General features: G+C 38.3%; 1 protein-coding gene, 1 non-coding gene and 3 pseudogenes across 5 annotated transcripts; 3 read left to right on the top strand and 2 right to left on the bottom strand.

The window, feature by feature from the left end:
* The first annotated feature begins 2,283 nt into the window (after positions 1-2,283).
* On the top strand, positions 2,284-3,042 carry LOC147919323 (secreted RxLR effector protein 161 pseudogene; annotated as a pseudogene).
* A 566-nt stretch (positions 3,043-3,608) lies between these two features.
* Positions 3,609-4,102, bottom strand: LOC147919322 (auxin-responsive protein SAUR24 pseudogene; annotated as a pseudogene).
* Positions 4,103-4,545: 443 nt separating this feature from the next.
* LOC109131394 (auxin-responsive protein SAUR20-like) lies at positions 4,546-9,966 on the top strand. Of its 3 annotated transcripts, none has more exons than XM_019242316.2 (3): positions 4,546-4,791; position 5,779; positions 9,827-9,966. In XM_019242316.2, the coding sequence occupies exons 1-3, from the start codon at positions 4,660-4,662 to the stop codon at positions 9,964-9,966; spliced, it is 273 nt and encodes a 90-aa protein (XP_019097861.1). In that variant the 5' UTR covers positions 4,546-4,659. The 3 variants fall into 3 exon arrangements, with proteins under 3 accessions (XP_019097861.1, XP_019097860.1, XP_087360319.1); XM_019242315.2 differs by lacking the exon at position 5,779 and adding an exon at position 5,008; XM_087504193.1 differs by lacking the exon at position 5,779 and adding an exon at position 4,959.
* Positions 9,967-10,213: 247 nt separating this feature from the next.
* Positions 10,214-10,285, top strand: TRNAW-CCA (transfer RNA tryptophan (anticodon CCA)). The gene has a single exon. It is a non-coding gene; the product is annotated as a tRNA-Trp (tRNA).
* An 858-nt stretch (positions 10,286-11,143) lies between these two features.
* LOC104772671 (anthranilate phosphoribosyltransferase, chloroplastic-like) lies at positions 11,144-13,769 on the bottom strand (annotated as a pseudogene). The gene is made up of 8 exons (XR_015592213.1): positions 13,309-13,769; positions 12,801-12,944; positions 12,539-12,706; positions 12,187-12,459; positions 12,005-12,098; positions 11,852-11,911; positions 11,614-11,732; positions 11,144-11,511 (listed from the first exon to the last, which is right to left on the bottom strand). The product of XR_015592213.1 is annotated as an anthranilate phosphoribosyltransferase, chloroplastic-like (transcript).
* Between the last annotated feature and the right edge of the window lie 9,900 nt (positions 13,770-23,669).

The raw sequence follows: 23,669 nt of genomic DNA, 5'->3' as shown, positions 1-23,669 counted from the left end.
GATGGCTCGTGTGTAAACATTGTTGGGAAAGGTTCGATCCTATTTGAAAGCAAGAATGGAGAACAGATTCTAGTATCTGATATTTATTATATCCCTGACCTTAAGAGTAATATACTGAGCCTCGGACAGGCAACAGAGGTAGGCTGTGATGTCCGTATGAGACAAGACTACCCTACGGTTCACGATCCAAGCGAGAGACTCTTGGTGCGAGTCATGCGTTCTGCAAATCGTCTCTATAAGATTAATCTCAAGATAGGGAGACCAATCTCCTTGCTATCTCGTCTCGATGACAACACCTGGAAGTGGCATGCTAGATTGGGACACATCAGTTTCAAAACGATCAAGACAATGTTTCTACAGAATATGGTTCATGGTTTATCGGATGTTAGAGATGAAAAAGTACTATGTCAGTCTTGTTTAGTTGGCAAGCAGACTCGACATGTCTTCCCTAAAGCTACCCAGTTTCGAGCCTCTAAACCACTTGAACTACTACATGCGGACCTGTGTGGTCCCATAACTCCTGCACACTCGCAAATAACAGGTACATATTTGTGATTATCGATGACTACTCAAGGTACATGTGGTCTATTTTGATAAAGGAGAAGAGTGAAGCTTTTGGAAGCTTCAAAGGATTCAAGAATGTAGTAGAAAAAGATCTTGGAAGGGATATCAAGACTCTAAGGACAGATAGGGGGGAGAATTTACATCAGGTGAATTCAATCAGTTTTGTGAAACTGCTGGGATCACAAGGCATTTAACAGCTCCTTACACCCCTCAACAGAATGGTGTGGTAGAGAGGAGGAACAGAACTCTAATGGAGATGACCAGGAGTCTCCTTAAAGGTAGGAGGTGCCAAATTATCTTTGGGGAGAAGGAGTTCGACATGCTACTTATTTAATAACCAGGGTGCCTACCAAAGCACTTAACAACATGACACCTTACGAGAGTCTGCGAGGAAGGAAGCCAAATATTGAGCATTTAAGGGTGTTTGGCTGTGTTGCGTATGCAAAGGTTGATAATACGCTCCTCAAGAAACTTGATGATAGGTCAAAGCCTCTGTTACATCTTGGAATTGAGCCTGGATCGAAGGCTTATAGATTATTTGATCCTTCTACTCGAAGAATTACTGTTAGTCGAGATGTGGTGTTCAGCGAGAAAGACAAATGGTCGTGGAGTTCGGCTAGAGATAGTGAAAACAGAGAACCTGGCATGTTTCACATGCGATGGGGAGAAGTCGAAGATGTTGGAGAAGGACCAGTTGTAACAGAGAACAATGCAGAGGATGCAGAGGGAGATATAACAGAGAGTGTTACATCACAAGAAAATGCAGATGATCATGAGGAAGAAGTTACACAAGAAATTCAACAGCAGCCTTTAAGAAGGACTACTCGACAGACTAATAAGCCAAAGAGGTTCGAAGACTATGTTATGTTAGCAACGATCGAGAGTGAGACACTTCTGTTCCTAATTAACAACGAACCAAGGTATTACAAGGAAGCTAAGGATCAACAAGTGTGGAGAGTTGCGTGCAGAGAGGAAATAGAGTCCATAAACAAAAACAACACATGGAAGCTTGTTGATAGACCAAGAGGAGTGAAGGTAATTGGTCTTAAGTGGGTATTTAAAATTAAAAGGAATGCTGATGGCTCTATAAGTAAGCACAAAGCCAGGCTTGTGGCAAAAGGATATGTGCAAGAAAGTGGTGTAGATTTTGGTGAAGCATTCGCTCCAGTAGCACGCTTAGAGACCATACGACTTTTGATTGCTTTAGCTGCGACAGATGGATGGGAAATCCATCACTTAGATGTGAAGACAGCCTTCTTACACGGTGAGTTAAAAGAGGATGTGTATGTAGAACAGCCTGAAGGTTTTGAGATCAAAGGAGAAGAGCACAGAGTTTATAAACTATCAAAAGCTTTGTATGGATTGAGACAGGCTCCGAGAGCTTGGAATACAAAGCTTGATCAGATCTTGAAAGAGATGGGTTTCAAGAGATGTGTTAAGGAAGCTTCTGTGTATCGTAGAACAAAAGACAAAGAGCTGCTCTTGGTTGCAGTCTATGACGATGATTTATTGGTTACAGGAAATAAACTCACGGCCATAATCGAGTTTAAGAAAGGTATGTCTGCAAAATTTGAGATGACAGACCTTGGTAAGCTCACCTATTACCTTGGAATTGAAGTGAGTCAAGAGAAGGATGGGATCACTATCAAGCAAGAAGGATATGCGAAAAGAATCTTGTTGGAAGCTGGTTTGGAGAGCTGAAATTCGACTTTGATACCGATGGAGTTCGGACTGCAGCTGTCAAAAGCTCTCGATGAAGCAGAGATTGATCCTACTCGCTATAGAAGGTTTGTTGGCTGCTTAAGATATTTGGTACACACTCGCCCCGACCTTGCTTTTGCTGTTGGAATTATTAGCAGGTATATGCAGAGTCCACGCAAATCGCATGGTGAAGTCGTGAAGCAAATCCTGCGTTATCTCCGAGGAACAGCTTCATATGGACTAAAGTACAGGCGAGGAGGTTCAAGAGAGCTGGTTGGTTTCAGCGATAGCAGTCACAATGTTGACCAGGACGATGGAAGAAGTACAACTGGTCACGTCTTTTTCTTTGGAGACACACCTGTTACTTGGTGTTTGCAGAAACAGGACACGGTAGCGATGTCGTTTTGTGAGGCCGAGTTTATGGCTGCAACAGAGGGAGCTAAGCAAGCAATTTGGCTTCAGGATCTCTTAAGTGAAGTTACAGGTTGGAGAAGCAAGCAGATCATGTTGTATGTTGACAACAAAGCTGCTATTGCTCTAGCAAGGAATCATGTATTTCACAGTAAGAGCAAACACATTCACAAGAGATTTCACTTCATTCGTGAATGTGTTGAGAGGGAGCTCATCTATGTTGATCACATTCCTGGAGCTGATCAGAAGGCAGACATTTTGACAAAGGCTTTGGCAAGAATTCAGTTTATTGAAATGAGAAGGTTGCTAGGAGTTCAAGATGTTGCAGAAGAAGATTCAAAGCTTAAGAGGAAGATTGTTGGATAAGCTTTGAACCTTAAGGCCCAAGTTATTCTTACAAAGGACTGCTAAGAATAAGAGAGAAGATAAGCTCAAGAAATATTTAGGAGTAATCTAAATATTGGTGTTTTCCTAATAGGATTAGGATTTATGCTTGATATAAAAGGCTATGTTGAGTTGTGACATAAGCCATGAATTAAGAGAGAGCTTTGAGAGTGTTTAGTTTTGAGAGGATATTTTCTAAACACATTAATAAAGAGAGTAATTCTTTATACAAAGTTCTTGTCTTAAATTTAATATGGTATCAGAGCCCAAGGTTAAAATTATGGTGGACTTAGAAAAGTGGATACGAACATGCCTCTTGTTAACCCGAGTAATGGGGGCCCAAAAAGAGGTTTATTATCGGTCCAAGTGGGATCGGTTCGAGATGGAGTTATCATCTCGAGGAGGCATATTAATATTCCACATGTGGTCCTTGGTTTGAAGGGGAGATTTTTGGGATACAATCCAAGTCCCACATCTGAAGTTTAAAGGGACTATCATTAATATATAAAGGGTTAGAGTCAATCTACTAATTGCCAATTGGTTTTTAGTTAGAAGCCCAAGATAAGCCCAAATTTAATACATTGAAGCATGGATGTTACGGTGATGAAGGTATCTTCAGGACAAGGAATCATTAAGCCACCCATCGGATAATCAAATCCAAACTCTTCCTCGGATTTACTGAGCAGAGCTTGAAATAAAGGCTGGTTTAGGTATGAGATTGGCACCAAATATCTCTTCTTCTGGCTCTCTCCTATGTACACCGCAAGAAACCCTTTTGGGGCCACCAAAACTGCTCTGGTAGAGAGGCTTAGAATCTTCTTTTCTCTCAATAGACTTCTCACGAAAGCCATTTCTATTTCTTTGTCCGAAAGTTTGAATTCTTGTGAAGCTTCTGAAGATGTAAAAGTTGTTGGATTGCTTGTTGTTGGTTGATGATAGAAAGAATGAGTTTAAGTGTGTATATATAGAAAGGAGTTGTAACCTCTCTGAAACTTGTGATCTTGAAGCGTCGGACAGACTAGAACAGAGAACATGGTTCTGTTTTTTAAGTTAGATAGATGACAAGTTGACAAGCAACGCACGCTAATGAGCCATTATCTTCACTTCACAAGTGATTGTTTTCTCCATGTCTGTATAAATTATACATCAAGTCCCCACTTTTAACTTTCAATTAAATCCATTAAGATTAATTAGGGTACTATAGGACAAAGAACCAGCCACCTAATCATCACCGAACTTGCTTCTCCTTGTTTTAAAAATCATAGGGCACGTCTTGTCTCAGAAACATTGAGAAAACAAGCCCGTAAGAATTGCATATAGAGATTATCCAAGTAGACAAATTGCATTTATGTATCTTCTCCAGATGGTAATGACAGAACCATGTGGTACTCAGTTATAGGCTGTCCCACATTTGTAAACCACCACAAGTTTCAATGATTTTTTCTGAGAAGATTCCCTTCATTGATCTTTCTATATATACGCCACATGAACCATTCTTTCTATCATCAACCAACAGTAAGCAATCCAATAACTTGAATCTTTCCATACATCTTCTGAAGCTTAAAAGGGAATTCCACATTTTTCAGACAAAAAATAGAAATGGCTTCGGTGAGAAGTATATTGGGAGCAAAGAAGATTCTAAGCCGCTCCACCAGAGCAGCCTCGGCGGCACCAAAAGGGTTTCTTGCGGTGTACGTAGGAGAGAGCCAGAGGAAGAGATATATGGTGCCAGTCTGATAAGCTACGACGTGTATACGTGAGGCGTTCGAAGGCTCGTGAGGAAGCACATGAGGTGGTTTGACCGAAGTTTGACTTCTTTGCCGTTAAAGATATTTTTAGTCTCTAAAAACATCTAGATTTGAATTTCAAATTATATATACTCTGTTCTCATTGTTTAGAGTTTTCAATGTTGAAAATTGTATTTGAGTTCTCCTGCGTGAGATTAAGCGTGAGCTAGTGATGTGCTAGTGGTCCGCTCTTGTACAATTCTCTTCTTATCAATAAAAAGTATCGGAGTTTGCTTCTTAACATTTGGTGCGTTGTGACAACCGATCGAATCAATGGAGAAATTGAAATCGTTTGACCCGAAGCTTTCTCCGATTGTGTCTGAGGTATCGCTGGGAGATGATTCTGATCCGATTCCGGAGATTTTTGATCGAATTAACACGCTGAACTCGCAATTTCATGAAGAGCGTTCGCGATCTCGTTTGATGCAACACTCACTGGAGCAGATCTTGCTTCGCCTGCCTCCGTTGGGAGTCGATCGCGATTCCCCAGGACCTAGTCGCACCGCGCAGTCGCTTTTCCCCGAGGATCTTTCTCAGGTATCACCTCATGCTTCGGAACCTCGCCGTAGTAATTTTGGGCCCGAGTATCGCAAAATATTGCTTAAGAACGTCGATATGCCTGTGTTTGATGGTGTGAATATTCACGGTTGGCTGTCGTTAGTAGAACGTTATTTTCGCATTGGAGGATTCTCAGATCTAGAGAAGTTGGATTTGGTCTCAGTTCATTTGGCTGGAGATGCGTTAGGATGGTTCAATTGGGAGATTTATCGCGTTCCATTTGAGGATTGGACTCACTTCAAAAAGAGACTCCTTCTTCGATTTGGTAACTTGCGAGTGAAAGGTCCCAGCCAGAGTTTGTTCTGTATCAAACAAGAAGGTACGGTGGCGGAATACGTAAGGAAGTTTGAGGATCTATCTGCGCAGGTTTCAGGGTTAGATGATGTGAAATTAGAAGGTATCTTCCTGAATGGTTTGAAACCGGAGATGCAGGAGCTGGTTTACATGATGAAACCTCAGGACTTACCTGAACTGATTGCAGTGGTGTTGTCTATGGAGTCGAGTACGTTGAGATCTGTGATGCAGAGAGAAGTACCAAAGGTAATGGAGGCTCAACAACAGTTGGTTCCAGTTGCTAAGGTTTCTGCGCCTACGCCATTACTTGGTTGGAAGTCGAAGTCTACATTCAGTGATGCTAGAAAAATGGGAGAGAAACATTCGGTTGAGAGGGGAGTTCCTCCTAGTCTGTCTTGTCCTCAGAGACACCGTACAAGCGCTGAATTAGACGATATGAGAAGAAGAAGTATTTGTTTCAAGTGTCAGGGGAAGGGGTTTAAGGGACATGAGTGTCCCAATAAGGAGTTACAGATCTTAACAGTATTGAATGATTTTGTGGTAGAAGTTTTACAAGAACATCGCATGGAAGAAGATGCGGATGTGGAGATGATCGAGAGTCCGGTTGGTCAGTGTATGGAGCTGTCTTTCAGTTCATTCATGGGGATTTCTTCTCCACGAACCATGAAGATGCGAGGGTTGGTTCGTAAAGCTGCTGCTTTGATTATGCTTGACAGTGGTGCGACACATAACTTCTTGTCACCACTACTTGCATCGAAACTGAAGCTTCATACAACACCTAATGCTCATCTCAATATTTTGTTGGGCACGGGTGTCACGGTCAAGGGCTCTGGGGTGTGTAAAGATGTCAGTTTCACTGTGCAGGGCGTTACTTTCACCACAGACTTTATCATTTTGGAGTTGGGACAGGTGGATGTCATACTTGGTGTTCAATGGTTACGAACTTTGGGAGATTGTAGAATTAACTGGGAGACACACGAGATGTCCTTTGTCTATCAAGGTCGTGAAGTGAAGTTGATTGGTGAGTCGGATTCTCAACTGACTTGTGTGGCAGTACAGCCTACTCGTTGTAATAAACAGGATGATGATTGTGGGTTCTCACTTTTGGAGCAACCTGGGGATAGTGATACACTACTAGAATGGCCTCGGGAGGTGGAGATAGTGTTGCAGCAGTTTAACCATGTTTTTGTTCCACCTTCAGGACTTCCGCCTATACGGGGTCATGAACATGCTATTTCTTTACTTCCAGGCGTTGGAGCAGTTAGTGTTCGTCTGTATAGGTATCCCCATGCTCAGAAGGAGGTGATGGAGTCCATGGTGAAGGAGATGTTAGCTACGGGGATCATTCAGCCTATTCACAGCCCGTATTCAAGCCCCGTGTTGTTGGTCAAGAAGAAAGACCTCTCTTGGCGCTTCTGTGTTGACTATCGTGCCTTGAACAGGGCTACTGTGATCGATAAATTCCCTATTCCAGTTATTGATCAGCTGTTGGATGAGTTGAATGGCGCTCAGGTATTTTCGAAATTAGATTTGAGAGCAGGATATCATCAGATCCGGATGAAGCAAGAAGATGTGGAAAAGACAGCCTTCCGGACTCATGATGGCCATTACGAGTTTTTGGTGATGCCCTTTGGTCTCACCAATGCTCCTGCTACGTTCCAAGCCTTGATGAATTCTATCTTTCGTCCTTACCTCAGGAAGTTCATCTTGGTCTTTTTCGATGATATTTTGATTTATAGTGCTAACCTTGAAGATCATTTGGAGCATCTGATGGTTGTGATGAAACTGTTTGCAGAGCATCGCTTATTTGCTAATAAGAAGAAATGCCTATTTGCTCAACGTCAGATTGATTACCTGGGCCACATTATCAATGCAGAGGGCGTATCTACGGATCCTGCTAAGACCAAGGCGATGTCTGACTGGCCTACTCCGAGAACTGTCAAGGAGTTGCGCGGGTTTCTTGGACTTACAGGGTACTATCGTCGCTTTGTGAAGGGGTATGGCTCTCTGGCTCGTCCTCTCACTGAACTTTTGAAGAAGGATCAGTTCGCTTGGAGTGTTGAGTCGCAAGAGGCGTTTGAGAAGTTGAAAGGAGCAATGGCATCTGCTCCGGTGTTGGCTCTGCCTGATTTTGATAAGGCGTTTGTGGTGGAGGCTGATGCATCTGGCTTTGGTCTGGGGGCAGTATTGATGCAAGACCATAGACCAATAGCTTTCTTTAGCCATGGTCTAACAACTCGCGAGCAGGCCAAATCAGTGTATGAGCGTGAACTAATGGCTATAGTGTTATCGATTCAAAAATGGAAACATTATTTGCTTGGTCATAGGTTCACGATGCATACGGACCAGAAGAGTTTGAAGTTTCTGTTAGAACAGCGGGAGGTGACAATGGAGTATCAAAAGTGGTTGATCAAGCTGTTGCCCTACGACTTTGAGATAGTGTACAAACAGGGTGTTGACAATAAAGCTGCTGATGGCTTATCGCGGATTCATCACTCGGAGTCTTCTTCTTGTTTGTCACTGTTTTTCGGGCTGACAGTTCCCTCGGTTCTGCAGGTTCAAGACATGTACAAAGAGATTGAAGAGAATGAGGGTATTCAAAACTTGTTGCAGGCGGTGCGTAAGGATCCTGCTCAATATGCTCCTTATAAAGAGGTTGATGGTCGATTGTGGTATAAGAATCGCTTGGTGATTCCTTCTGGGGGTTGTAGCGTGTATTTACTGTTGGAAGAGTATCATTGCAGTCTTATGGGAGGACACTCGGGGGTGTTAAAAACTCTCAAGCGATTACAACAGTCTTTTTACTGGCAAGGCATGCTGAAGGACGTGCAGAGGTTTGTGTCAGAATGTGGGATATGTCAGACTCATAAATACTCAACTCTGTCTCCCGCAGGCTTACTACAACCTCTACCTTTGCCTAATCAAGTGTGGGAAGATGTGAATATGGATTTTATTGAGGGCTTGCCTAATTCTCATGGTGTTAATGCTATCTTAGTAGTGGTGGATAGGTTGAGTAAATATGGCCATTTTATTGGGCTGAAGCACCCATTCACGGCGGCTGATGTGGCTAAGAAGTTTATTCAAGAGGTAGTTCGTCTTCATGGGTATCCAGTTTCCATCGTGTCTGATCGTGATCGCATTTTTCTGAGTGCTTTCTGGAAGGACTGCTTTAAGCTTGCTGGTACTAAGCTCAAGTACAGCACTGCTTTCCATCCTCAGACTGATGGGCAAACAGAAGTGTTAAATCGATGTTTGGAGACTTTTTTGCGATGCTTTGCCTCTACTCACCCGCGGACTTGGGCGTCGTATCTTTCTTGGGCTGAGTTGTGGTATAATTCTTCGTTTCACACTGCGTTAAAGTCAACTCCCTTCCGTGTGGTGTATGGCAGGGATCCTCCAGCTCTGGTTCGATTTAAAGCGTCCGTATCGTTAGACATCGGTGGCTAAGCGTTTGTGTCAGAAGCTAGCTGCTAAGTTCTATGGGCCATATCAGGTGTTAGAGAGGATTGGCAAAGCTGCTTATCGTTTACAGCTGCCGGATTCGTCTAAAATACATCCCGTGTTTCATGTGTCTCAATGGAAACAAGTTTTGGGGGTCCATCATCAGGTTTTACCTCTTCCTCAATCTTTTTCTGAAACTGATGAGGTTGTGATTGAACCTGCGACTTTGTTGGATTCTCGATACTCTGATTCTGGTGTGTTGGAAGTATTGGTCAAATGGACAGGACTACCAGACCATGAGTCATCTTGGGAGGACGTTCGTGTGTTGGAAGAGCAGTTTCCGTCTTTTGCACTTGAGGACAAGCTGCGTCTCATTGGAGGGGGTATTGATAAGCTACGACGTGTATACGTGAGGCGTTTGAAGGCTCGTGAGGAAGCACGTGAGGTGGTTTGACCGAAGTTTGACTTCTTTGCCGTTAAAGATATTTTTAGTCTCTAAAAATATCTAGATTTGAATTTCAAATTATATATACTCTGTTCTCATTGTTTAGAGTTTTTCATATTGAAAATTGTATTTGAGTTCTCCTGCGTGAGATTAAGCGTGAGCTAGTGATGTGCTAGTGGTCCGCTCTTGTACAATTCTCTTCTTATCAATAAAAAGTATCGGAGTTTGCTTCTTAACACAGTCTCATATTTAAACCAGCCTTCGTTTCAAGCTCTGCTTAGTAAATCCAAGGAAGAGTTTGGATTTGATCATCCGATGGGCGGCTTAACGATTCCATGTCCTGAAGATACCTTCATCAATGTGACTTCTCGGCTCCAATGATGATGATCTACATTTTTTGCTCTTCTTACTTTAGAAATAAACTTATTCATTGTAAATAGCTAAGCATTTTTACTCTTTCTCTTCAAAGAGTTGTTCTAAAAGTTTAGAGAGTGAATACCAATTTTTATGCGAAAGACATGATTCATGTCAACACATTTTGGATCGATCATTGAAAAAGAAAGACAAAACACCAAACCAATTGGAGCCGATTATGAATAAATATAACTAAGTTGAGTAATTAGCATCTGGATCCGTGGCGCAATGGTAGCGCGTCTGACTCCAGATCAGAAGGTTGCGTGTTCGATTCACGTCGGGTTCAAACTCCCCGAACTAATATTTCCGGAAGTTTTTTTTCTTTTACTGCCTGTTTACAAATTTCCTTTTGGCTTTTGCTGGTTGCTCTTAACCGAGAATCTCAGATTCGGTTTTCTTCTCCTATTCTATCCATAGAAATAATATTTTCACAATTTAATACTTTTACAAATTCTTAAATTTATAGAGATTTAGATATCGTATACATATATCTATTTACCTTAATACAAACAGCGAGTATTCAAAGAATTTAAAATTTTAGTATTAATGATTTGCTCTACTTCTAACAAATGTTGAATTTTATTTGCTCTCCAAGTACATTTATAAAATATCCGGAGTCTTCTGAACTAGATCGAGACAAATATTACGTATACATATGACCACTTTTAACTTACACAAATGTTTCAGTCATTCAGTGGCTGGCTCTTTCTTACGCATAGTATGGGGTCAAATTTAGTTGAAGTCTGCAGTGACATTTGATTATAAGTTTTCAAATATTGTTCTACCAAAAAAAAAAAATCTACCTTAGAACTTTCAACTTCGGTTTCTATTTTATTCTATAGAAAACATTAACCAACGACCAAAAAAAGAGTAAAAAAAGAAAATAAAAGAAAATATGACGCTGTCTTTTATTCAGAATTCAGTCACTAAAAAAAGGAATTTGCTCTGCTTTGTACGTGTCTAGGAAGTCATGAGCTTACACCTGTTTCAATTTGCCACAACAAAAGTTTAATGATACATGGGAATCTTTTTCAACTAACCCATATGTAAGTTTTGAAGTTAATGCAGAAAAATAAAACACTTTGAATTTTGGGAGCTTTACCTTTGGCTGTGGTAGAAAAGGTTGAAACTTTGACTGTGGAACTGATCAGAATGTTGATTCATTCATTTTATTAAAAATTATTGTTAGTTATGTTTACATGATGATAAGTTGATAACGTAAATACCTCTCAATGGGAAAGTGAAGTTACAAATTATTCCAGCGTCTTCCTTTGGCACATTGCCTTGATTTTCATCTACAATTGCAACGATGATCTGTTGCATACAATATTGAAAACAATGCAGAGGCCTCTCTGGTCACTGAGATTTCTGAGCTAAGTTGGAGATGTTTATCCATGAATCAAGCGTCTTGATAGCTTTCCCAGACGATTGTACTTCCCGTGCCAAGGTTACTCCTTCAGCTAGTGTTTGAACTCGGTTGCTAACCAGGAGAGCTGCAGCTGCGTTTAGGATCTGAAACAAGATTTTGAAAATGCAGAAGTTCAAGAAAGAAAAAGCAGGAAAGTATTCAGAGAGAAAGAGAATGTTGAATCTGCAAAAAAACAAATATTATACCAATGAATCGGCAATTGCTCCACGTTCCCCTGAAAGAACACGTCTTAACACACCCGCATTATAGTCTGGACCTCCACCTCGCAAATCCTCAAGTGTACAACGAGGAATATCAAAGTCCACTGTCAAAAGATATAAAGCTTTAATATCAAAAACTCTCTCGTTTTTACCAAGTTGCCTCTGCACTCTTCATTTTAGAGAGGGAATAGAAAAGGTAGACAATTGAGTGAGAAATCTTTACATGGATCGAATGAGAATTCTTCGATTTTTTCCGGGGTTACATCATAAACTAGCCCTCCTCCTGTTTTCTTTTTGTTACGCCATGATTGGTTAATAATAATAATCGTATAATGATAATAATAGTCATCAATTTTGGGAAGAGATAATCGTGTACCTAATGGACTCATTTCGTCTAGACCATACTGTGAGTGTACCACCAGTGCTCTTTTCATTCCAAATCGTTGCAGCGCCTTTGCCATCTTAACAACCTATAAAAACCACATAAGCAACAGTACCTTTAAATGTCTCTTTTTCTTGACGAACTCGCTAGCTAATTTCAGGAGGAAGTAAATGTACCAGATTTTTGTGGTATACACCAACGACAGCATAAGACACTCTAGCAGGGTTAAGCATAGGTCCCAATATGTTAAAAAGCGGTTTTTATTTTAAGCCTTTTCCGGACAGGACCAACAATCTTCATAGCTGGATGATACAGAGGGGACATCATAAAGCCAATCCCCGATTGTTCAACACATCTTTTGATGCCCTCTGGTCCCAAATCCAGCATTACCCTAGTGCCTCTAGTACATCAGCACTTCCACATGCAGAAGAACTCGAACGGTTCCCTTGCTAGCAAAGTAAATACCCATAATAATTACATGACCAAAGAAGAGATGATTTCTGTTAAGGAATTTCTCACTCGTTATACCTTTGCTACTTTTGCGCCACAAGCTGCAGCAAGTATTGAAGTTCAAGTTCCAGTTGATATATTGACTGTGTTTGCTCCATCACCACCTGTTCCAACTATGTCCACAACATCACCTAATCCTTCCACTTTCCTAGCATGTTTCATCATTGCCCTAGCCAACCCCACAACCTACCAACCAAACACGTTTACTAAGTGAAGTGCTGTAATATAGGATTATGTATTATTTATATGCCTAGATTAACTTGAGTGATGATATACTTACTTCTTCGTATGTCTCTCCTTTAGCTCTCAGTAGAACTAGAAAGGCGCTAATCAGGACCTCGTCTGCCTCGTTCAGCAAAAAATCAAGAGATGATTCAGCCTCAGATTCAGATAGATCCACCCGATCAATCAAAGTTTCAATCAGCTGAGAAATATAATCATAGAACAGAGAAAACACATAGTGAGAACATAGTAATATCTGTCTTCAAAGCAGTTGGAAGCTCAATCAATAAAACGACAGTTTTCTTTTAAACCTGTTAAGTAATACAACTTTATACTCAAGTCGGTAATACCCATCAAGCCATACAAATGAAATTTGAAGAACACACAGACAGGACCAAACAAACATGGTTTATTTAGTCAGCATGAAGCAAATACTTCAATCTAACTCAGAAACCAGATACAGATACTATAACTAGTCGGATTTATCAAGACCCTAAATTGAGAAGACTCGGAAACATTTGATAGAAGCACAAACTTAAACTACAAAATCGAAATGTAAAAATCACCTGGTTGAAAGTTTTGATGGAAAGGCTAGAATTTTCACAAGCGGTTGACAGAGCTTCAGCCAATTCCAGTTTCAAATCAAAAATGACGACAAACAAACAAATTTCAAAGGAGGTGTTTTTTTTTTTTACTCTAATAAAAGCAGAAAAATCGTGACTTTACCTGCGACTGAAGAAATGCCCACGAATTGGGGACACAGCTCCGATCGATGAGAATCGTCGGCGACTCAATGCCGAATAAATTCTAAATCCGGTCAGGTTGGTTCTTCCGCAACTACTGGAGGCATTTACGGAAACAATGGAGCTCGTAGCCGCCACCGCAATAACCATCTCTCGATCACTTAACAACAAAAACACGATGACGAGATTTGTTTATGCCTCTAATTTAGAGGAGGAGAGGAAGGAGTTATGGGAAGATTTAAAATCACATCATGATTCGCCATTGTTTCGTAATAAGCCTTGGCTCATCATGGGAAATTTTAATGAAATTTTGGATGGTGAGGAACACTCAAATTTTGAGAGTTCACCTCTCCGTCTAGTGGGGATGCGAGACTTTCAAGATACAGTTGCTCATTGTTCCTTGATTGACATGAGTTATCATGAACCTTTGTTCACTTGGAGTAATCGACGTGATGAGGATCCAATCTGTAAGAAGCTGGATAGGATTTTAGTGAATGAGGTGTGAACTCGCACGTTCCCGGAAGCCTATAGTGTGTTCGAATCTGGGGGGTGCTCTGACCATCTGCGGTGCCGCTTTCAGTTAGGAGCTTCCATACGCGGACCATTTAAGTTTTCTAATGTGGTTGCTACTATGCCGAATTTTTTGCCAACAGTCCAAACCTACTGGGATGAAACGAGTCTACTCTTTCATTCAACCTCAGCTCTATTTCGTTTCGCAAAAAAGTTAAAAGGGTTGAAGCCCATTTTACTTTGAGTCGGAATAGACTTAGCAATCTTTCCACTCGAGTTACTGCAGCCTATACAGACTTATGCACTAAGCAGTTGGCCACTCATACTGCACCATCCTGTGTAGCCATGGAAGAGGAAGTAGCAGCTTTTGAGCGTTGGAACCAGGTTTCTGATATTGAGGAGAGACTCTTGAAGCAGAGATCCAAACTTCACTGGCTGCAAGTCGGTGATAAGAATAATAAATATTTTCACCATTCCATTGAAGCTAGGCTTGCGGTGAATGCTATGAGGGAGATCAAATGTCAGGATGGTTCTACTGCCACCACTCAGGAGGAAATTAAAGCCCAAGCTGTCAGATTTTTCAGCGATTTCTTATCTCATAAGCCAGCAAACTTTGTAGAACCGCAGAACCGCAGAACCGCAGAACCGCAGAACCGCAGTGCAATTCTCCCCGCAGAACCGCAGAACCGCAGTGCAATTCTCAGTCAGTTCCCCTTTACTCCAGGTAACCTCCTAGTCAGATATCTTGGTCTACCTCTGCTCACTAAGCGTATGTCAAGAAACGACTATCTCCATTTGATAGAGAGAATACGTTCTCGAATCTCCTCCTGGACGAGTAGGTTCTTATCTTTTGCGGGAAGGCTCCAGCTTATCAAATCAGTGCTTACAAGTCTCACAAGTCGCTGGCTCTTTGCTTTCCGGTTACCAAAACAGTGCATCACTGAGATTGAAAGTCTTTTCTCGGCTTTCCTTTGGTCTGGTCCAGCTCTTAACCCTCGAAAGGCGAAGGTAGCTTGGTCTGAAGTTTGTAAGCCACGAATAGAAGGAGGTTTAGGGGTTCGGTTGCTCTTCTAATCAAACACTGTTAGCCTTTTAAAACTTATTTGGAGGTTGCTTTCGACAAAGGACTCCCTATGGGTTACTTGGTCTCGCATTACTCTACTTCGGGGTAAAACCTTGTGGTAAGTTAAGGGTACGACTTGCTCAGGTTCATGGATATGGCGAAAACTCCTGAAATACAGAGATAAAGCCATGTTTTTTCACAAAAAGGAAGTGCGATCAGGCACGGATACTTCTTTCTGGTATGATGTTTGGGGATACCTCTGAATGGCACTATCGCTACAGCCCTTGCCAACCATAGTCGACGTCGACATCGGACTCGTACACTCCTTCAGGTAGAAGATATGATGGACTCTCTTTGTTTAACTACGGGTAATGATATTTCCCTTTGGCAAACAAAATCGGGTGAGTTTAAGTCACACTTTTCTTCGCGTGATACTTGGCATTTGGTCAGGCAGTCACTCCCGGTCTGTACGTGGTACAAAGCGGTCTGGTTCCAACACTCTACCCCCAAATACTCTTTCATCACCTGGCTTGCAATACGTAACCGTTTAGCAACAGGGGATAGAATGCTAAAATGGAATGGCTCTGCAAATGGAAAATGTGTGTTTTGTGCGGTGACTACTGAAACACGAGACCACTTGTTCTTCTCCTGCCGGTACTCCTCCCAGGTTTGGTCAGCTCTTACAGAGAGGATTCTAGGAAGCTGATACACAGTAAGCTAGGACTCACTTCTCACCATACTTGTTACTTCGGCTCCACGTCTCCACGTTTTTGTGTTGCGATACACTTTTCATCTCACCATACACAGTCTTTGGACCAGAACGGAATCGCCGGTGCCATGGAGTCCCTGCGACACCGCACCGTACTCTCACCGCTATGATAGATAAACATGTCCGGAACCGTCTGAATACTATGACAAGTATTCCGGCTTATGCTGATGGCCTCCAGGTTTGGTTCCAACACCACAGTTACTAGTTTTTTTTGAATTTCTAGAAACACTTTTCTAAAATTTCAACTTGAAGATGCATTTATTGTAACACAGTCTTTTTGTTGAATATAATTTTACATTCATACAAAAAAAAATTCCTATTAGACCGGAAGTATGTTTAATTTGGTTGCTTAGTTTAATTTGTAAACTACGTTCCAAAGGAAGCGCGATTCCTAGATTTGGCGGTTGGAAACGTTGTGGGATTCTGAATTGGAAGCGTGATAGTGTGTTCGTAAAACGGAATCGTGGCCACTAATTATTGTTGTTGCGACACAACATGAACACGGCCGTCTTACAAGTACACATCTTGCTAAACAAATGCCCCTATAATCTTTGGGGAAATTGGCAAAAGTAACCAATAAAAAAACTTTAATTAATTCACTAACCATTCTAACCATCACTCTATGATATTCTCTATATTTTCTATAATAATGACAGTTTTGCTCATGTGACATTATGAACAGCTAACACACACTCTCCCACGTGCATTCCCTCATCCTCCCTTTTTTTTTCTCTTTTTTATACTCTGTATTTCTCATTTTATCAATTTCTTGTTTATCTCTTATTTATTCATTTCTACTTTACAATAAAATCTAGGGTAATTCTCATAAATTTATTTATACAAATTATTTTGATTTCAAAATCTTACTTAAAATTGAATATTTTCTTTTATGTTTTTATTTTTTTTGTTTTTAATCGAACAAATTTAACTCAATATGTAACTAAAATAATGTAATTATTTATGCTATTATTCTATAAAAAATACAACAATATTCTATCACATTTTCTTAAAAAAAGATATATTCTATTAATTTAATTTCTATGTAATCTAATTTTAGTATGCGCTTAATTTGATGGTTTGGATTCTCTATGTTGTATCCCTTAGGGTATAGTGTAATTTATTCGGAAACTGTTAAACTCGGCATGTTAAAGTTTCATATGTTGTATATTTCTTAGGAAACAGTTTGTTTCATAAGTTTTCATTTCATTTCATACCATCATTACCAGTACCATCAATTTATTTTATGAAAAATATTTTATTCTATACTATTTAGTTTTGTTCTATACTATTTCTTTAAGTATTGTAAAAAATAATATTCTATATATTACATGTGCACGTTTAACTTGACAGTTTGGGTTCTCTATGAAGTATCCTTTAGGGTATAGATTTTTTTCTCCATGTCTTTAACTTGGCAGTCACCGACCATCACTACTACTTCCGTCGATAATTTATGACAGTTTTACACTTTTAATTCGATAGTTTTTTTTTTTTTTTTGTTAAAAAATTCGATAGTTTAGATTTTTGTATTGTATTCTTATATATAAAAAATTGTTTTATTTGTGTTTAATTTTAGTGTTTAGATTTCCTATATAGTATATCCTAAGATATACTACAAATTATTACTACAACCAGCATCTTCAGCATAACAATCCTCGACTTCTCATCATCAATACCATCACTTTAACCGCAAATTTCAATCATCATAGTGCATTTCGTACTATTTTATTTTATTTATATTTTATGTAGACATAATTTTTATTTTTAATAAGTTTATCTTAGTTTTTCAAAATTCAAATTATGGTCTATGTAGAAAAAAGAGGTATATTTTTTTAGAAAATTATAAATCTGAATTAATTACTGTAAACATAAAATAAAAATACAAATTAAGAGGGGGTAAGGAAAAAAAAAATGTACTCATAAAACAATTATATCATTGTCTCTCTCCTCAGTCCCATGTTTTTTTCCTTATTTCTGAATATAAAAATACAAATTAAAAGGGCTATTTTTTTCCCACGCATCACTACTACACCAGCGCGTGAATGACACTTAAGTGTATTATGGTAATTTCATTATGACCTTTGGCTAATCACCTAATTTCACCGGACACCGATTAGTTGGCTATATTCTTTATTGCTTTTACTATTTTGGCTAGTACACAAATTCACCCTAATCTTTGTACTACCCGCATATTACCACATGTCGGTCTAAAAATTATTGAAATTGGATGTATTCATTGTTGCTATTGCCAATAATTTAATTGAAGTATAAAAGCAACAATATATTAAAGAGTAAAACACAAAAAGTGTCATTGGCAATGGTTAAAACGAAAAAAATGATTATATTTGATTAAAGTGCAACTAGTAGACTATTGACGAAAACGTAAGAGCTGGGAACCGTAAGCACAATATTAGCCCATTCAACGTTTCCCCAAACTTCATCACTACCAGCACGTCTTTCAAGAGCAATCACCGCACACCAAATATCTTTGTCTTGACAAGGACCATCATGCCACTAATAAAATAAATATGTATAGCCACAAATATTTTAGTGGCTGAGGTAAAACATTCGTGGCTATATGATAAAATAGTCACGATTGGTCACCCAAAAAATTTGTTGGTATAGCGTCGTAGCTAATTTATTTCGTGACTTTTTTCGTAGATACGTAATCACAGTTTTATTACGCGTATTTCGTAGCTGATTTACCACGGTTTTGTCACATAAATATTCGTGACTTTGTTATTATTTTAATAAAAAAAGACAAAAAAACAATAATTATTTATTAAAATCTAGAAAATAATTTATTTATAAAAAACAATAATTTATTTACAAAATTGATTTTCACTAAAAAATAATTAAATAAAAAAGGTTTCAACAGCAGCGCTTCTTTCCTCAAGTCTCTCCGGTGGTTTTGTGGCGTCGGATCTGGTAGTGACTGGAGGGTGAGGGTTTCGTTGTGCGACGGATCTAGAACGTGAAGCTTTCTTGTTCTTCTTTTCTAAGGTGGCGGTGGCTGGAGGGTGAGGATTTCGTTGGAAAACAAAAATAGGATCTGAAACTTTCTTGTTATTCTTCTAAAATGGTGGTGGCTAGATGGTGATGGTTTCACCATTGTCGTTAAAGAAATTGCAGCAAGCGGAACTTGGATCGGACTCCATCACGACACCGCTGAACGTCTCACTATGTGGTGGTGGTGAACGGCGGCTCAAAAAAGCAGTGGTGGAGGTTCGAACAGCGAGATCTGGGGAAAAAAATGAAACAAAGAAAGGATTAGACACAGAGAGAAAAAGAAAAAGAAAAAAAAAAGAAGAAAAAAAAAATGAAATCAGCGTAATAGAAAAATAAAGAAGAAGAGAGAATAACTTCCATTTACTCAGGAAACAAAAATAAAAAAAGGTATTGTGTCCGTTAGATTCAATGTTTATTAATGGTGGATGATCAACTATGTAGTGATCCTCATTTTTATGGAACAACCAATGATAAGCTAGTATCTTTTTTGCAACATTTATATATTTTTATAATCTAATTTTACTTTTCTTTGTTCAATATATTTATTAATAATTTATGTTTACAGTTATAAGTTAGGAAATGATTGATTAAATATGAAAAATGTAATTATTATATAATTTAAATTTATTATAATGATTAAATTTTTTGGTTTGGGGTTAAAAAATTGATAAGATTTTAAATACCTAACTTTTAAAACATAATTCTATGTAAAGTATTTATGTGAATATAGTGACTCAAAATTTTAGTTTAAGGATATACTTTGGTAACTAGATTTTTGTTTAAATTTAGGATTTTAGAGTTGTGTTTAAAATTTGGATATACTAATAAATTATTTTTTATTAAATAATCACTAAATCTTGGTAACTTTTCGTAGCTAATAAAGCTATGATTAAGTCATGTGATAATTTTGTGACTTTATATAGCTACGATTAAGTCACGTGATGACTTTGTGACTTGGTATAGCCACGATTTAGTCAAACTTGGTTGGTGACTGTATTTAGTCACAAAATTGTCACATAAAATATTTGTGATTAAATTCGTGGCTGTTATAAAATTAGTCACGAAAATTGTGACTCCGTAGTAGCTATACGATTGCTCTTCTTACTCTTATGTGATAGTCGCTAAAAAACGGTCACAAAATAAGTAAGTCTCAAAATAATTATAAATTTACGACCATTTTATGACAATATAATATGGTCGTGTACTAGAGACTAAATTGTGACCACAATTATCTCACAGATTTGGGACATTTTTGCAACAAATTACAAAAAATTAATTAAAAAAAATTTAAAAAAAATTCATATAAATATTTATTTAAGTTATTTGTGACAATTTTTCTTTAAATTAATATATATTAATATTAACAAACCACCCAAACCGAGAGTTGAATAATTGTTAGAGAATTGAACCGGCCACTAAATCACACTTAAACCGGATGCTAAAATCAACCAAAAAAAACCTTAATCACCCTAGTGAGTAGGGGTGTCAAAATAGATAATCCGACCCGATCCGACCCGATCCATAGCCACATGGATTGGAGATTTTCGTGGACAGGTTCAACCCGACCCATTTATTATAATGGGTTGAATTTATATACCCAAACCCAATAATATAAAACCTAATGGCTAAATGGGTTATATGGGTTACCATATATAAATAAAATAAAATAATTAATATTAAATCCATAACATATTATATAAAATAGAATTATAGAACCAACCAAAGTTTTCAAGCTTAATAAAATAATATCTAGATATTAAAATAGAAAAACATCCTAAAATCCTAAAGCCAAAAATCCATAAAATCAAAATAATAAATCATTCTTAATTTAAAATAAAAACCATTATTAATTTAAAATAAAAAAACATTTGAATCTTCTTTAGATGATCCAATCAGATTCTGCATATTAATATATACATATTAGTTGCAAAAAGAAGATATTTTACATATTATATTATATTATATTATATATATATATATATATATTAAATTTGTTTTTTTTTTATTAACCCATGGGTAACCCATAACCCTAATGGGTTTACCCCATTAAACCCACAAACCCATTGGATGAACCCATCAATACCCATTTATTTATATGAGTATAAAAACTTAATCCATACCCGTTAAAATAATAGACAAATAGGGTAAACCCATGAGTTTCTACCCATTTTGACACTCTTACTAGTGAGCCCTCAACCGCCGCAACCAAATGCCGTTTGTCGACGATTCCCGTTGCTTGCTATGCTTCTTCTTCCAAGGCTTCTCGGTGGTCTCGTGGCGTCGGATCTGTTTATGTTCTTCAACGACGAAACAACGGCAGTGAGAATCTTTCGCTGTCTAAAGCTTGTGAATCGGAGAGACGGAGAGAAAACAGAGGCAGAGAAAGAAGAGCGGTTGAGTGGTTTGAGTTTAACGCTTCCAATCTGTATGACCTAAGAGATAAGCAGTGGAAATGAAGAACGAATGTGATAGTCTAAATCTTAATCTGAACTCGACAAATCGCGAGAAAGAGAAGAGAAAAGACGGAACAAGTACTCGACAAATCTCCAACCCACCTCTATATTTATTTTTAACTCTATTTTAGAGTAAAATCTACTCCAACCCAACTCTATTTCTACCTCTATAATAGAGATCTCTATTTTTTCCTTTATATATAGAGGAACTCTATAATAGAATTAAACTTTTTTATTTATAAAATGGTCCTTGAACTTTTAACACTTTTATATTTATGATCAAAATAAATAAAATATATATTTAAATAATTTAATAATAATTTAATGAAGTGGAGGTTTTGTATTGAACAACACAATACTGAAAGTTTGTGTAAGATTCAATTCTCATATCAGATAAACAAAAATAACAGTCAAAATTTGGTTTGGTACAGAAGCATTACTCTTATGTTTCACAACTATAAGCGTTTAAATAATATTTATGAATGTTAAAAATTTAAATAATATCATAATTTTATGTAATTTTCACAAATACTAAAATAAATGAGTTAGTTTGCAACTTTTATAAGTAAAATGTATTAATAATAAAATAAAAAAGGAATCTCTACAGAATATTCTTTTTTATAAAAAAGAATAGAGGTATCCATTGGAGCAAAGTCACCTCTATTATAGATAGAGTTCCTCTATTTTAGAGGTAAAAATAGGGAAAACCATTGGAGATGGTCTTAGATCAGAATCAGAGGGTTAAGCGTGATGGTGGTCAGCCTGTCGGCTGGAGAGACGCATGGCGAGTCGAGGAGGAAGAGATCGGAACTACATGGAAGAGGAAGAGATCGGAGCTAAATCGAAGAGGAAGAGATCTGAGTTTTTACAGCGCTTGAGAAGCGTACGGTTCGGGTTAGGAAGCGAATAACAGATGAACTAGAATCGTTAAAAAATTTGTTGAATCACTTTAAACTAAGATTAGATCTGTGTATAATCAATGGAAATATATGTGTTTTGAGGTTAAATCTGAAAAAAAAAACTGTAACTTCTCTTACCAGCAGCGCTGCAAGGTAAAGCAACGAAGAAGAAGAGCATTTAGGTTTAAGTGTTGACATACTCTACATAATACAAAACTAGGTTCGGACCCGCACGTACGTGCGTGTTTATGTTTATAAACCAACACCAAATTATTTTAGTATTTATAATCAAACTCATACTAATTGAGATTTTAGTTTAATTTTTGGTTTAGTTTATCAATGTTTGAAAATTTGAATTAATAATGGTTTCACTGATATTTTAAAATTCGGAACAACATAATGGTTGGACTGACAACAAACTAAATCAGAGAAATGATTGGTTATATTCTATGAAATTTGTGAACTATCAAATTAACGACGATGAAAACCGTTTAAGACAAATACGAATATTTAGGGGTGGACATAATTCTTGAAGCGACCGACCTTTTTTTTTTTAATAAATAATAAATATTAATAATAATATAAACTACAACAAGTGGTCCCATACCCACTAGCCACCTAACCACAATCACAATCAACAACGGAAAAACAATACCAATAAATAACCAATAATAATATAACCAATAACATCAACAATATCCAGTATTAATTCCAATCCTAACCAATGTTCCCAAACAACATAAACCAAATAACCAGCAATCCTAAACAATGCTCTAAGACTCAACTCTAGCAACCTAACAATGCCAGATAAACAATCAACCGAGTCCCTAGAACATCCTTCTCTTCATTGCCTGGATTCCACGATCACACTTTGCCTTTACCTGCACCACAAACACATATTGCAATGCATGAGTTATTTATAAACACTTAGTAAGGCAATCCTCCCATCTACTGGGCTATACACACAAGCAATAGAGTCTCAATAACCAACACACAACAATCAACAAACGACCATAACAAACCAGGACTTAGCATCGACCGACACCACACATGCATCGACCGATGCTAAATGGGGAAGCATAGGTCGACACAGAAGCTGCATCGACCGATGCAAGTGTAACTTGCATCGACCGATACCCAGTCTGCATCGACCGACGCATGCTCGACGTAACACAAAACCCCTAGAGTTTTACGCGCCGTCCTCGCACTTGCATCGACCGATGCAAGATATGCATCGATCGACGCAACGCCGAGCACCATGATTTTCCCGAAGCTTCTCGCCGGATTTCGTTCCTACAACCACAAAAACTCATTCCCAAGCCACAAGAAAGCTTCCTAACGCCCATACCAACAATCTAACAAGTCTAACAACACAAAACAAGCAAGTTAAAGGTTTTTCTAGCTTAGATAAGCCATGGTCATGCACTTACCTGTGCCAAGACGAATCTGAACAAAAAACAAGCAAGAACACGCTTCTAGGAAGC

This window comes from Camelina sativa, chromosome 20, assembly GCF_030686135.1.
Source record: "Camelina sativa cultivar CO46 ecotype springtype chromosome 20, ASM3068613v1".
Taxonomy (NCBI): Eukaryota; Viridiplantae; Streptophyta; class Magnoliopsida; order Brassicales; family Brassicaceae; genus Camelina; species Camelina sativa.
This window is presented reverse-complemented; position numbering and strand designations above follow the sequence as displayed.